Genomic DNA, 15,338 nt, shown 5'->3' on the forward strand with positions numbered 1-15,338 from the left:
GATTATGAAGGAATCTGCATGTAAAAAGGAGTTCTGCTCAAATTTTCTGTAGAGATTCCTGGAGTAGTTATTCTGAATTCTTGGGTGCTGCTTCCTGCACTGGGATACTTGCAAGCACTACTTTTTGCTTCAACCACTCCCGTTGAAGTGTGGCTGGTATGCTTGGGACATTTTAGCAGGAACGTGCTATGGTGAATACAACCAAAGATAAAAACATTTGGCAATCTTAGGTTGATTCATTCGGAAATTGAGGACGTGAGAATTTTATTTGCAGGTAAAGGAACTGCATGTTCCCTAGTGTGTGCTATTCATTCCTGTCAATCAAAAGTCTGGACAGAAATTATAAGGCACCTCCCAAGTGTTGAGACTGAATATGGCCTGAGTGTTTTGTGCAGGAATTGGAAATTTGGGGCCCAAATCTCCCCCCCCCCAAAGAAAGAATGACAAACAGACTCTAAGCAGTTATCTTTATGCTCTTTGTATGCCTTATACTGTTGAAACATCTTGGGTGCATTGGCAAGAGTTCTAGAATGATAAGTAGCTGTGGTATACCAGAGATGGCAACTCTGATCCCTGACCATTGACCATGCTGCCTTGGACTGATTGGGCGTGTAGCTTAGTCACCCCTTGATAAGGCTAACATTTCTGACGTGGGCAGGCTTAGCCCTCTTCCACCCCACTTGTCCTCCCACTGAAATCCTAGTTATTTATCAAGCCTAGTTTGTCAACACTGGTTTGTGATTGCTTGGATATGGAGAGAAATAACCCCATGCTGGCCACCGGCTTTTTTGTGTTCTGTAATTTTGCCTAGCTGATCTCAGTTTCTTATGATCTTGCTGGAGACAGTTCTGGCTGACATTCCCCCCCCCCCCATGCACTAACACAGTGTTTCCCAACCACTGTTCCGCGGCACACTAGTGTGCCGTGAGATGTTGCCTGGTGTGCCGCGAGATGTTGCCTGGAGGGAGGCGGGCGGCGAGAGGCGGGGCGGCGGCGGCGAGGAGAGGCCGCCCAGCGCGGGGCTCTCGCCGTCTGCCTGCCTGGCTGCCTGCGAGCTCGGCGGGCAGCGCCTCCGTCCGCAGCGCCCGCCTCGCGGCTCTCATTCCCTGCCCCTGCCAAAGCTCACCCAGCCAAGCCGCGCTCTCCTTCCTGCCTCGCTTTGCTGCCTCCTCCCCCCCCACCCCCAAAGCTTGGAGGTTCCCCGGCAAGGGGGAGGGAAAAAAATTGAAACTTACACTTTCGTGCGTCCCTCCCGGCGTGACGCTGCGCGCTGACGTCACGGGGCTGTAATGGTGGTGTGCCTCGAGATTTTTTTCATCAAACAAGTGTGCCTTTGCCCAAAAAAGGTTGGGAAACACTGCACTAACACATGGACAACTGTGACAGCTGTTGTAGAAATCTCTGCATGTGTTTCTGGACATCTGCACTCACAGCATCATGACCCTCTGAGTAAGGCTGACTTGGTGACCACTGCTATGGGGACTGAATGAGGAGCTGAAATTTCACCCTAATTAATCCTTGTTTGGTGACATCATTCCCTTTCCACATGATCTTTCTATTTAGGAAGTTTAGTTTTTCAGTTTGAGAGAGTTGCCATCTTTGTGATGGTTCCAAGTAATCCAGGGTTGCTATGCTGTGAAACGTGTGCCTTCTAGGAATACATTAACGGGGCGGATGTCATCTGCTCTGCTGCAATAAGTAAACACTGGCAGTGCAAGGTGGGTGATGCTGGTTTTTTGCATAAAAATTACAGCCTGCAACCTTGTTGGTTGATTCTGAAAAACACTGAGTTTACAGTGCTGGTAAACTGTTTAGTAGGGAGTTGGTGTATGCTCAAGACGTGTGAAGGTAGAGAAGGAATAAAAGGTGGTAAATATTTGAAGAGCCTTTGCTAGTAGGAAATCTTTTCTGCAGTAGCTGTCTGGCTGACTTTCTGATCCTTGTCTTTAAATGCTGCTCTTGGAAACAACAGCAAACCACCGACCAGGTCTGACAACATGCTATTTATGGAATAGAAACTGCAACCCTCTGGGGTCTGCCTAGGTTAGATAGCACAATGAAACATCACTCATCATAGTGGTTCCTGTGCATAGAATAAGCCTGTTAGAAACTTAGTGCTTTGTGGTGCTGATTTTTGTGATTACCTGAGGTCCTCTGAATTTCTCAACTTGCCTTAGAATGTTGATGATTTTGTTTCAGTTGATATAAGTCTCATTTTTGGTGGTAGTGTAATCTTTCACCCTATTTTCTTGGCTGTTGACTGGGAGGTAGTGAGTCTACCAATGGAACCTGGGGTCAGCAGCTAGAATTCTTGGCTGCATCTTCTTTCCCCAGCGAGCAGTCTGTCTGAATACTTCCAAGCAGTAATCTAGCCCACAGGAGCGACCTGAGACATAACCAATGCGCAGCACCATGCAGACTGAAAATGTTAAGAGTTCAAAGGAGCTGAGGGGTGGGGAGAAGAGGGCTTATGAAAATTGGTTTCCCTAGGCTATAACCCTGAAAAAAGGATCGTTTGAGGGCTGAAATGTATGCTCAGCTCCATCTGGCACTGAAATTTCAATAGCTACTAGGCAACGTGATAATGGAACACATCTTTTATTATCAAGCTGGCCCAAATTGCAGACATTAAAAACAACAGTCTGTGGTTAAAATAATGCTCCATAAATTTTTAGGTGCTTTTTGCAGCTGCATCTCAAAAGGAAGTCTTTCTAGCTTCTTATTACCCTCCCTTTCCTTCCACTGTCATTGGTCCGCTATCCTTTTGTGCTGTGTCTTTAGGACACATGGAGGGGGGCGTACCAGAAGGGAGGGCTGATGCATTTAGGTCCTGCTCTTCCAATAAACATCTGGCTCAACATCGTAGGAAATTGTGTTCTCGGCTGGATAGAACCCTTTGTCTGATTTGGCAGGGCAGCTCTTAAATCATCCCTTACACCGAATTTTCAGTGTGGTAAATTACTATACACACCAACAAAAGCATTTGTTGTGCCTGTATGTAACCTGCCACTGCTTGTGCATATCACAAATCCCTTGAATTAATTCAATGGTGTTTGTAAGATACCAAGCTTGTGCATAGGGAGCTGCCCTCAGGTTTTTTTGTCCCTCTAAAGCACTGCAATGGTACCTTGGGTTAAGTACTTAATTTGTTCCGGAGGTCTGTTCTTAACCTGAAACTGTTCTTAACCTGAAGCACCACTTTAGCTAATGGGGCCTCCTGCTGCCGCCGCGTCACTGGAGCACAATTTCTGTTTTCATCCTGAAGCAAAGTTCTTAACCTGAAGCACTATTTCTGGGTTAGTGGAGTCTGTAACCTGAAGCGTATGTAACCCGAGGTACCACTGTACTGCCTACTCTGACAGCGAGTCTTCAGGTGTGGTTTGCTAGGACTTTGCTTTCGGACTTCCCCAAACAACTGCAGAAACATTTATGAAAGCCATACTTCCTTTGGATCCCAGCATAGCATGAATCAGCACAGTTGCATAGCATGAATCACATTACAGAAATGACATAACGTGTTGGTCTAGAAAAACAACACCAAAGGGATTCTGCTGGTTTACCTCCCACCTTGTTGCCCAGTCTCTCTGACAGAGCTGGTCTCAGGTGGTGTTGGGGGCTTCTAGACTGCTGGTTCTGGGGTGACTCAGGACCTAGTGGCAGTGAAGGCAGCAAAGAAGATTGCATTCTCGCTATACCATCAGAACTTGCCCAGGTAGTGCAAGGCCTCTTACAGCCTGACCAGAAGGAGGTGGTGGAACAGAGGGTAGCTCACTGTGACTTGTTTGCAAAGCATTATGGAGAAAAAAAATCACTTGCATCCACCAGGATCTTGACTCTGCTATTATAGCAGATTAATCTCAAGCGGTTGGCTTTGTTCTTGTTGCTCTTATGAATTTTTCATTTTCATCTTGTATTTTTTATGCTGTGAACTGCCCTGAGATCAGTGGATGACAGGTGGTATGCACATTTGATAAATAATAATAATGCAGGGAGTTGGGGCACCCTGAGCCATGAATTCTCCATGCAGGCTAGGGCTGATGGGAACTAAAGTCCAACAACGTCTAGGCTGGGGGGGGGGTCTTAGACCCCTCGCCCTTGCAAAGCACGTTTCTGCACGGTAAAACATCTTCCTTTCTTAATCTCTAGAGCCTAGACGCTTGTCCCGAGCATTTCCACGAGGCAATTCTGAGGTCTCTACACGGGAGAGGGAACAATAGATCGACCTTTTTCATTATCTGAACAGGGGATTTCCGAGTAAACACAGAAACCCACATTAAATTCCCCTCGCCTCGAAGCTATTCATTGATACCAATGCAGAGATTAATTTTTAAAAAACATTCCCCCCCCCCAACTGAAAGAGGACGAATTCCTGCATGTGGCGCTATCGCCACATTGTTCCATTGTTCTGCCATATAGACAATCCTCACTTCCGGCCGCACTCCCCCTAAAAATAAGTAAATGTGGGGCATATTTAAATGTGGTTTCTCGATGGGGACCCGGAAAGGATACAGGAAAATAGTGAGATTGCCTTCTCTACACTTTTCTAACTCTGGCGCGATAACAGGCTCTATTAGAAAACGGTCGGCTGTATTTGACTCTCTAGCCGTTCCCTTCCCTCGGTGTCTATGGTTCCCCCAATGTCCGGCTTCCTCTGTGTCTATGGTTCCTCCGCTGTCCGGCTTCCTCTTCCGCCCTCCCTCCGCGTGATCCTGACGCGAGAACCCCGCCCTATGACGTAAACTCGGCCAAGGCGGAAGAAGAAGGGGAAGAAATAACAAGGACTGGAAAGGAGGGGACTGAGGCTGCTGCTACTGCTTTTGTTGTCGCTGTTGGGTAAGGGGCTGCTTCCCTTTTTCTGGGTTATTATGGGGAGGGGCTGTCCTGTCCTTTGCCGGGAGAGGGATTGAGAAAGCCCGCAGGGCTCGGGGAGAGGGAAGCTGTGCTGATGGTGTCGGGTGTGGGGCAGCTGGTGGATTTAGGATTTAAGTGAGAGGATTGGGTGCCTTATGTGGGGCTCTTCTTCCCCACCCTCGCTTATTTCCTGTTGTATTAACATAGTATATTATAGTACAATTATATGTAATGATGTGTGTGTGTGTGTGTGTGTGTGAGAGAGAGAGATTTACGATGGAATTATTATTATTTTATTTATTTATTTATTTATTTATTTATTTATACATACATACATACATACATACATACCCCTGCCTATCTTGCTGGGTTTCCCCAGCCATTCTGGGCAGCTTCCAACAAAAGATTAAAACACATTAAAACACCAGTCATTAAAAACTTCCCTAAACAGGGCTGCCTTCAGATGCCTTTTAAATGTCAGATAGTTGTTTATTTCATTGACATCTGATGGGAGGGTATTCCACAGGGTGGGCGCCACTACCGAGAAGGCCCTCGATATAACTTTTCTGGTTGTCCCAGAGTCATACAAAGTAAAATTTAGCAAATGCCCCTCCTTTCAGGCCGGTAAATCTCACCACATTATCCCATGAGTTGACATTTAGTAATTATTTTACAGTGCTGCCCTTTTCCTTTTTACTCTCCTCTCCCTCCCTTGCCAGGAGTTTATCGTTTTCCTCACAATGTAGATTTTCTAGATAACCTACAGTCAAATCTCGTAGATGCTGTCACCCTCTGTTGTGGTGGTCAGATAGTCTGCCATAAGCCTTTTATTTATTTTTTTGGTATTGTATGTTTTGGGTGCCATGGCAGAAAGACAACATATAAATGCAATAAACAAATGAACAAACAAACAAATAAGTGTGGTATTACAGTAAAGAGTGTGTGGATCAGGGTGCAGAATCTTTTTCAGACTGGGGGGTGGGCACATTCCCTTCTGTGCAATCAGTGATGGGTGAGGTTAGAGGCAAAACTGGTCAGAGCAACAGAAGTAAAGTTTACCTTTGTACAGTAGGCTATTATCTACACATGCTCCTATCTGTCCTTCATCTTGGCAAGCATGAGGCATTATCAGAGATCAAGGACGCATTCCAGTCAGGTGAAAACAGTCAAGGAAGGTGTAAAATATGGCTAGGAAAGTTGGTATTTGTGATCTTGGGAGAGGGATGTGTGGCTGTGGAGGAGCTGTGGCCTGGTGATGGTCCTTAGGGCCAGCTAGAGATGCCCTAGGGGCCACATTTGGGCCTCAGACCTGAGTTCCTCCACCCCTAGTATCAACCAACCTCCCTCCACCCGACAGCATAAAATACTGAACAGCAGAGTTCTGTCAGTTTGTTGGTGGTCTCAGTGGAGCTTAATGACAGGAACTCCTTGGCCAGGTTTCATACCTGTCGAAATCATTGTCTGTTTTTCACTTCTGTTTCTATTCTGGGAGAATCCTCTCTTGGGTAGCTTTTATAAGGAAGTTTAGTTGCTTTTGATCCTTGAATGGGAGACACATTAATGTATAAATTTACATGAAAGTGGAAGCAGTAATATGCTCAACATAAATACTTCAAAATGCCTTCCAGGTCTTGTTTATGGGTTTTCTTTTATATTTTTATATTAGAGTCATTAATAGGGTCATTTTATATTTTTATATTAGAGTCATTATATTTTTATATTAGAGGCATTAATAGACCTTTATCTCCTTGTCCCTCCCCTTTAATAATTGAAGAATCACATTCAGAGCCAAAAATGCTTTACAGGGTATTTAATTTTTGTTAGTTATGCAGTCTATATGAATGTGATGCTAATGCAGAAGCTCTGTATGAGTATGAAAGAGATGGAGATCTCCAGGCTGGTTGCCAAGTGACTCTCTTCCATGCCTGGCTTGTCTCTTTGGCAGCATCAGTCCTGTGCCCCTATCATTCTGTTTAGGTATGTATTCATTTTGGATTTGTATCACTGATCTGCAGGTAACAATAGACTGACAGAAAGAAGTCACACACAGAAAGAAGGGAGAAAGAAGTAAAGGAGGGTGTTTTGTGTGTACAGTTTGCCTCTGAGATACCTCGTTTCCTTTCCTCTCCAAATCTCTACTGCCGAATTTGCCCCGGGCTTTCCCAGATTGTGGCATGTGTCTGTAGACATCAAGGAAGCCAACCCCTACCTCCCTTGCTCCACCCCTTGATTTACACCTCTCTTGGTCATACTAGAGAGTGGCAAAGAGACACAATGGAGGGCCATGCTGTGTTGTGTGTGGTAGCCAGTTAAAATAATAGAGTTGAATAACGCATTAAAAGGACACCCTACATTTTAACCTTGCTAAGACTCTGCTCAACTAAAGTTATTTTACAGCTTTCTACCAAAATATACCATGATTCAGCTACCAGTAAATCTTCAGGGAACAAAATTTTGTAACTAGCTGCAGGTTACAAAATAAACTTTTGGATAATCATGGAGGTCAGAGGGTAGTGGTTTCTTAGATATGCTTGGTACATGAACCATGTTATGGGATTTACCACCAATAGACTTTTGTAAGGGTAGGCATAGGGATCTTGTGTGTGGCATTTATGAACATTTGTTGTAGACCAGGCTTCCTCAAACTCGGCCCTCGAGATGTTTTTGGCCTACAATTCCCATGATCCCTAGCTAGCAGGACCAGTGGTCAGGAATGATGGGAATTGTAGTCTCAAAACATCTGGAGGGCTGAGTTTGAGGAAGCCTTTTCCTCACATTGCTTGGTGGGCCTCTGGCCCAGCTAACTGCAGCATTGTGATGCTAGCATTGTGATGTCACACAGGCTGTGTCTTGGGCTCTGCCACTAACCTTGAGTTAGTAGTCTACAGCCTATGGCAGACAGAAGTTTGCTCAAAAATATGCCTGTGCTTTACTCCAGAAGTTCAGTATGCGGTCAGTGGCTGTTCAAAACATCAGATTGTGCTTTGGAACCGGGTAAGGCTGGCTGATACTGGGCATCTGCTCATGCCTAGAAGAGTGTTCCCTTTTTGTTTTTCTGCTTGCTTTCTAGAAGTTACATTCTGTTTCTTTGATTCTTTCATTCCACGCCCCTTCATTCAATTCCTGAAGTTTCTATTATGTGCGCACAGCAGCAGATAGCTGGTGCTGGGATGCGAGATTTGGAGAGTGTTAATATGATTGGTTGATTCAAACTGATATTTATTATTTTATTTTAATTGGAAGATGTCACCCTGTAGGACAACGTCTTGTCTGAGTGGCTTATAAAATTAAAACATAATTCCACATCAAACTACGTAGCAGGTGCTTAGGTGTTTGTCGTTATTATATTGAGTATTGGTAAGCAGTAAATGACAGCAGCACCAAAAACTGAAATGGGTCAAAAACAGGGGTCAAAAACAGGGGTCAGTAAGCCCCTGTTGACTCAAGCCTGTTAGCAAAGCATGATCAAAACAAAAGGGGGGGGGGAGTGTATTTGCTCCTTTCAGAAAGGTGTAAGGTCAAATCACCCATAGCTTGCTTTCTCTCTGCGATATTTTCATGGTCAGATATATTTTTCAGCCCTCGCTCTCTGGGCTTTTCTCAGTTCCCAGTATAATATGTTTATCATTAGGCTCGGGTAGTCGTTCCCCTCGTAACCCATTATTCCTCTTTTTAGTGGCCATCTAGTGGTCAGAGTTCCCTTTCGCTCTTACCAAAAAGGATAGATGTATGTATCTGTCTCAAGTCTCTCATCATCTGACTCTCTGCCTTGACAATTGTAGGCTGACTCATCTTCTGCCACAATGGATATGCTGTTTGGACGCCGGAAAACCCCGGAAGAGATGCTCCGGCAAAACCAACGGGCTCTGAACCGTGCCATGCGAGAGCTGGACCGAGAACGGCAGAAGTTGGAAACCCAAGAGAAGAAAATAATTGCTGACATCAAGAAGATGGCTAAACAGGGGCAGATGGTGAGCTTGGAAGTGCAGATGTGCCATCGGAGGGCAACCCTTATCTCCATCTCTAACTTGTTTCTCTAACCCCAGGATGCAGTGAAGATCATGGCGAAAGACCTGGTGAGGACAAGGCGCTACGTCAAAAAGTTCATCATGATGCGGGCTAATATCCAGGCAGTTTCCCTCAAGATACAGACCCTCAAGTCTAACAACTCCATGGCTCAAGCAATGAAAGGTGTCACCAAAGCCATGGCTACTATGAACAGACAGGTGGGTTGTCTCCAAGCCAGTCCAGCTAGGGGTCTGCAGTGCCAGGAGAGAGAGAGAGAAAGTCCACTTGAGGGGCCATAGCCTGGTTCTGGAGCACCTTCTTTGCATGCCGAAGGTGCCAGGTTCCATCTTTGGTATTTCCAGCATAAAGGATCCCAGGTAGCAGAGGATGGGAAAGGCCTCTCTTCCTGAGACCCCTGGGAGCTGCTGACAGAGTAGACAATTTTTGACTATATGGACAAATAGTTTGGCCTGAGAAAAGACAGCTCCCTGTTTCTTGCAACAGGATGTGCAGTAAGACAGACTTTCTTAAAATGGGGTGCCCTTGGTGGACACATGATGGGAGGATGTCAAGGGTGAGAATCGGCTGTGGGTGCCTAACAGAAAACAAGTGGAAAGGCCTTTTTCAAAAGCCCCTGAATCTTCAAAGGATGGGAAAAGATGTTACTAATGACCTAGATGGGGCACAGTTGTTCTTTCCTTAGTTTTGACCTTAGCTTCTCCCAGACAACAACAGCATCTGGAGCAGTTGACTTGCTTGCACTAAGGGAGGATTCACCAGACTGGATGTAAGGAGTTCTGGACTGTTTGTTCTGTGGTCTCTAATTATTGCTTCTTTAGAAATGAAAATTCAATCTGCCTCTTTATTGGTAAGAAAGACAGCTTTCCATATTTAGTGATGTGATTGTGCTCCTACAAGTTCTTAAACCTACTATGGCTTCCACCTGTGTGGAAGACAGATAACTCCCTCTGTCTCTTTCTGGGATGCTGTAATAACAGGCTTCATGGGTTTCTTTCAGCTCAAGTTGCCGCAAATCCAGAAGATCATGATGGAGTTTGAGAAACAGTCAGAGATCATGGACATGAAGGAGGAGATGATGAATGATGCCATTGATGATGCCATGGGAGATGAAGAAGATGAAGAAGAAAGGTGTGTATACGATGGGGGATAGTTATGGGTCCATAAGCAAAGACAGTGGGGAGTGGGCGCCTCTGTGTCCCCATTGCTGCTTAGCTCTTAACTTCTGTAGGTAGCTTAGGTTTTGGAATGACGCTTCTCCTTGGTCACATGAAGGCAGCAGCTTCCACACCAGTATTCCTGCTAAACCTCTATGAAATCTGGGCTTGCCCACTCTGATTTCTTGATGAGGTTCTTGCAAAGGGTGTGTGCATGTGGTAATTGAGAGAGAGGTTATTGGTGCTGCTGCTGCCACCATCACTGAATGGTGAACATTGAAGGGAACAACGGAATGAGTTTGAGATCATTCAGATCATCTGTGGCATGTTAATCAAATGGAGAAGGAAGTGGAGATGAGTCTACTTGTCTTTCTCACTCTGTTTCATTTCTGGCCATCATCAGTTAGAGAGCAACTGCTTTACTTTGTGCATTCTAGAACTCTGTTTTCTATTCTAGAAGCTGTGCATTCTAGAACTCTTGTTTTCTATTGTGTAGGTTTCTTATGAGTTCTAGAACCCTGATTTTCCAAGGTTCTGAAATGCATCAGGTGTCTGCATGAGTAGAGAGGGCTCTGTACTAGAGCAGTCATCCTCTAGCTTGTGGAGCACCACTGTGAATGCGACGGAGGGTGGGGTGAGTTGCACCCCTGGTTGCACCCTTGCTTCCTTCTCTACAACATCATCCTTTAAGGGCAAGCACCTCAATAGGGATATTATCCATGAGAAATATATACTCTTTGCCCATCTGTGCATGCACACACAAATTTATTGTATGCTTGTATATTTGTGTGCGTAGCTGAGCAATACTCAAATGCAAGGGACATGGGCAGACTGCGGATAAGACATTTGAGGGTGGTTGGGAGCAGCACAATCCCAGCTGCTGTATCCCTCCTACCTCTGTGCATAGCACAACAAAATCAAATCAAATCAAATCAAATCAAATCAAATCAAATGGAGCCCTGTTCACAATGAAACAAAATACATAAGTTCACCCAAAATTTTACCAACAGTTGCTCCAGGGGGCGGGGCAGATAGGGGAGCAGGGAGAACAGGATGTGTAGACACAGATGCATCTTGAGGTCTCATGCTGTCTTACCCTTCCATTCACAGCGACGCTGTTGTCTCCCAGGTGCTGGATGAGTTAGGTCTGACGCTGACGGATGAGCTATCCAGTGAGTATCTGTGCATAGTGAACACAGGAGTGGAAGGAACAGTTTGGCAAAGGCAAGAGGCCACAACTCACATTGCCCTTGCAGACCAGTGAAGTTCCCAGACAGGGAAGATCAGGCCCATTGGCAGGAGGGAAGGAGTGGAGTGGTCCTGTTTAGGAAAATGGGGAATGACCTTTTAACTTCATGCCTTGATGAGGAGCTTCATGCCTTGATGGCTAGGCTAGGCATTGGAGTCCAACAACATCTGGAAGGCCACACTTTCCCCATTCCTCTTCTACAAGAATTTGCCTTACCTTCTGTAGGGAACAGAGTGCTGGACTTGATGGACCTTGTTGCAAAAGGCTTTGAAGGGGCCTCAGCATCCCTGATTTTGAGAGAAACGCACACACTGATGCTCTTGTTCAGATGAGTCAGAGAGTGCTTCTAACAGGGTTAGGATCAGCACTGCAGAAGTTGTGGGGTGCTTTTAATTTTCAATAGTAGGTCTGCTGCCACCACTTGACCCACATGCTTACGTTCTGGTAGGCAGGGATACCAAGTCTGAGCAAGCAGAAACTGGACTGTTGTGAAATTTCTCTTGTTTAGCCCAGTAAGATATCAAGTCTCATTATTTACCTCTTAAAGCATGGATGGGTAACCTCTTGCCCTCCAGATACAGGGATGGTGGGTGTTGTAGTTCAACAACAACAACAGTTTTATTATATATATATGCCACCCATCAGACTTCGTTGCTCTGGCCACTTTGGGCAGCTCCCAACAAAATATTAAAAACACAATAAAACATCACACATTAAAAACTTGATATACAGGGCTGCAATACCTAGAGGGCTGCAAGTTCCCCATCCCTGGCTTAAAAACACCCTGTTAGTGATGTAGAACCCAGAAGGGACACAGACTGAAACATAGTAAGGAAATGAAACAATGTACATTAGAAATGAAAGAAGTTAGGTTAGAGACTTAAGAGTCTTTAACACCCTCCAGGTGTTGTTGAGCCGCACCATAAATTCACAGCCACTTATACTACCTTAGCGGTCATGGCTTCCCCCAATGAATCCTGGGAACTGTAGTTTAAGGTTGCCCTGACAACTCTCCATACTTTTATGAACTACAGTTCTTATCTTAGGATCCTTTGGAGGAAGCCATGATTGTTAAAGTGGTAGAAGAGGTAATGTATGGAGTGGTTGTGACCTACATCTCTTGCATGCATATGTACCGTATTTTTCGCCCCATAGGACGCACTTTTCCCCCTCCAAAAATGAAGGGGAAATGTGTGTGCATCCTATGGGGCGAATGCAGGCTTTCGCTGAAGCCTGGAGAGCGAGAGGCATTGGTGCGCACCGACCCCTCTCGCTCTCCAGGCTTCAGGAAGCTATCCGCAAGCCTTGCAAGCCCGGTGGGAGTACCCGCGGGCTCACAAGGCTTGCGGGCAGCAGCCTGCAGCCCCCGCGAGTGTCTGCAAGCCTCGCGCGCCCGGCAGGAGGTCCCACCGGGTGCGCGAGGCTTGGGGCGGCAGCCGGTAGCCCTCCGGAGGGCTCCCCCTGCTTTGGGTGAGTGTCTGCAAGCCTTGCACGCCCGGCAGGAGGTCCCGCCGGGTGCGCGAGGCTTGGGGCGGCAGCCTGTCGCCCAAAGCACGGGGAGCCCTCCGGAGGGCTCCCCCTGCTTTGGCCGAGTGTCTGCAAGCCTCGCGCGCCCGGCAGGAGGTCCCACCGGGTGCGCGAGGCTTGGGGCGGCAGCCTGTCACCCGAAGCACAGGAGCCCTCCGGAGGGCTCCCCCTGCTTCGGGCGAGTGTCTGCAAGCCTCGCGCGCCCGGCAGGAGGTCCCGCCGGGTGCGCGAGGCTTGGGGCGGCAGCCTGTCGCCCGAAGCACGGGGAGCCCTCTGGAGGGCTCCCCCTGCTTCGGCCGAGTGTCTGCAAGCCTCCCGCGCCCGGCAGGAGGTCCCGCTGGGTGCGCGAGGCTTGGGGCGGCAGCCTGTCGCCCGAAGCACGGGGAGCCCTCCGGAGGGCTCCCCCTGCTTCGGGCAGGTGAGCGCAAGGCTTGGGGCGGCAGCCAGGGCTGGGGGGGGGGGAAATAATTTTTTAAAATTCATTTCCCCCCCCCCCCAAAATGAGGTGCGTCCTATGGGCCGGTGCGCCTTATAGGACGAAAAATACGGTAGTTCTACCCAGTGCCCAGGGTCCTTACTGGGTATGGGGTGAGTGCTAAGGGTGTGGCGAGAACTGGGGGAAGGGCGGGGAATGGCGTCCCTTCTGCCACCTCAGACTTTCCTCTTCTCCCTTCCAGACTTGCCTTCGACCGGCGGTTCTCTGAGCGTGGCGGCAGGGAAGAAAGCCGAAGCCTCCTCTGCAGCTCTTGCCGATGCAGATGCCGACCTGGAGGAGCGCCTCAAGAACCTGCGGCGGGACTAGCGGGCATGGAGCTTGGCTCTCCTCCCTCTGCCATCGCCTGGCTCTTTGAAACCCTCCTGGCGTTGGGATGACTTCTGCTGCGGCAGGGAGCAGGGCGTCACGGGCTCCTGAGGGGTGTGGCTGTGGGCAGCATGAGGGGTGGGAAAGGGTTCCATGGAGCTGTGTAGTGCTCTTGCTCCCCCTCCCTTTCCTTTTTTTTTTTTAAAAAAAGGACTTTAAGCATCACTAGGTAAGGTCGTGGAGGCAAAGGGTTTTCTTTTTCCTGTATCTTGTCAGTGCCTCCATTCCACAAGCCTGCGTGGTTTGGAGACTCGGGCGAGCTCTCTTCTGAATGGTGGGGGAAAGTGTGTTTGACATCCCCTACTGTAACCCCTGCCCAGACCCTGATAATAATCCCCCCCCTTGGTGGTGACGGTGAGACGAGAAGAGAAGCACCAGGCAGCACCTTGGCTGATAACCTCCTGCTCCCGCGAACGGGGAGAGAGACACTCCGGCACTTTTCCTGGCTTAAAAGCTTTATATACAGCCCTGCTCCCTGGCGTCAGGTGGGCGTTGCCATTGCGTCTGTCTGTCTCTTGTAATAAAGGTTGTAGATTTGTATTGAACGTTCCTGTGGCGTCTGCTCTTGCTCCCATGGTGGAGTGTCAGAGCTGGGAGGCCCAATAGTCTCGGTCAGGCATAGGCAAACTCGGCCCTCCAGATGTTTTGAGACTACAATTCCCATCATCCCTGGCCACCGGTCCTATTAGCTAAGGATGGTGGGAGTTGTAGTCCCAAAACATCTGGAGGGCCGAGTTTGCCTATGCCTGGTCTTGGCACTTCTGTTGGTGTGTATCTGGCTTTCTGACACAACCCATGACTTTTGGAGAAGGGTACATAGGTGTTGCATGCAGGGGATTATTGTAGGCTTTAGGTGCAGGCGTAGAGAGTTTTGGCCCTCCAGGTGTTGTTGAGCCACAGCTCCCATCAGCCCTAGCAAGGAGGGCCAGTGGCTGGGATAACGGGAGTTAGAGTTTGGCAACATCTGGAAGGCGAAAGGTTCCTTGCCCCTGGTTTAGTGTGTTGACTATGTTTGCTTGCCTCTTAAACATGACCACAGGCGCTGGTTGTGGAGCAGCCGCCAAGTTCCACTCTACCCAGCCTGCCCATCACCTTGAAATTCTCAGAATGGACAACTTGAGTTGAAATGCAGCACTCCTGAATGTTTAGCAGGGCCCTGTGCCACCAACTTCAGCTATGGTGTGACTGGAATATTGTGGCACCCTGATTGTCTTTCGAATTGGAGAGGCTGGAAAGTATTCTGCAAACATGAAAATTGGCAAGAGGCAACTAAGACGAAAAGCCTGGACATCACAAAGCTTTTGGAGCAATCCTGAGTGTGGGTCTGGATCAGATGGGGCAGGTTTCTAACTTGTCTGATTTGTGTTTGTAGTGTACCTGCCTTACGTCTTTCTACTTATTTATTCATGTCCTTGTGAATCAGACTTCGCGAGTTCTGTGATGGGATCCAGATTCTGAGGTGCGATAAGTTCTGCTAGTAAGCAAGAGTTCGAACCCAGCTTTGAAATCTGTGTGCCACACTGGTAGAAGGGCTGTTGCTAGTATCTTGAGCAACAAATGTAAGAATCTGCATGGGCAAGTCTTACACCCTGAAACACGAATGCCCAAATCCTACACAATCCTAGGCCGCAGTGGCCCCTAGAGAAGTTATGTTTGCAACATGCTG

General features: G+C 47.6%; 1 protein-coding gene across 2 annotated transcripts; it reads left to right on the forward strand.

The window, feature by feature from the left end:
• The first annotated feature begins 4,677 nt into the window (after nucleotides 1-4,677).
• On the forward strand, nucleotides 4,678-14,217 carry CHMP2A (charged multivesicular body protein 2A). Of its 2 annotated transcripts, none has more exons than XM_081165513.1 (6): nucleotides 4,678-4,833; nucleotides 8,634-8,822; nucleotides 8,898-9,077; nucleotides 9,878-10,008; nucleotides 11,145-11,206; nucleotides 13,488-14,217. In XM_081165513.1, the coding sequence occupies exons 2-6, from the start codon at nucleotides 8,655-8,657 to the stop codon at nucleotides 13,610-13,612; spliced, it is 666 nt and encodes a 221-aa protein (XP_081021639.1). In that variant the 5' UTR covers nucleotides 4,678-4,833; nucleotides 8,634-8,654; the 3' UTR covers nucleotides 13,613-14,217. The 2 variants fall into 2 exon arrangements, with proteins under 2 accessions (XP_081021639.1, XP_081021640.1); XM_081165514.1 differs by lacking the exon at nucleotides 4,678-4,833 and adding an exon at nucleotides 7,732-7,845.
• Nucleotides 14,218-15,338: the final 1,121 nt, after the last annotated feature.

The sequence above is a fragment of the Podarcis bocagei genome, assembly GCF_964188305.1.
Source record: "Podarcis bocagei genome assembly, chromosome: 13".
In the NCBI taxonomy this organism is placed as follows: domain Eukaryota; kingdom Metazoa; phylum Chordata; class Lepidosauria; order Squamata; family Lacertidae; genus Podarcis; species Podarcis bocagei.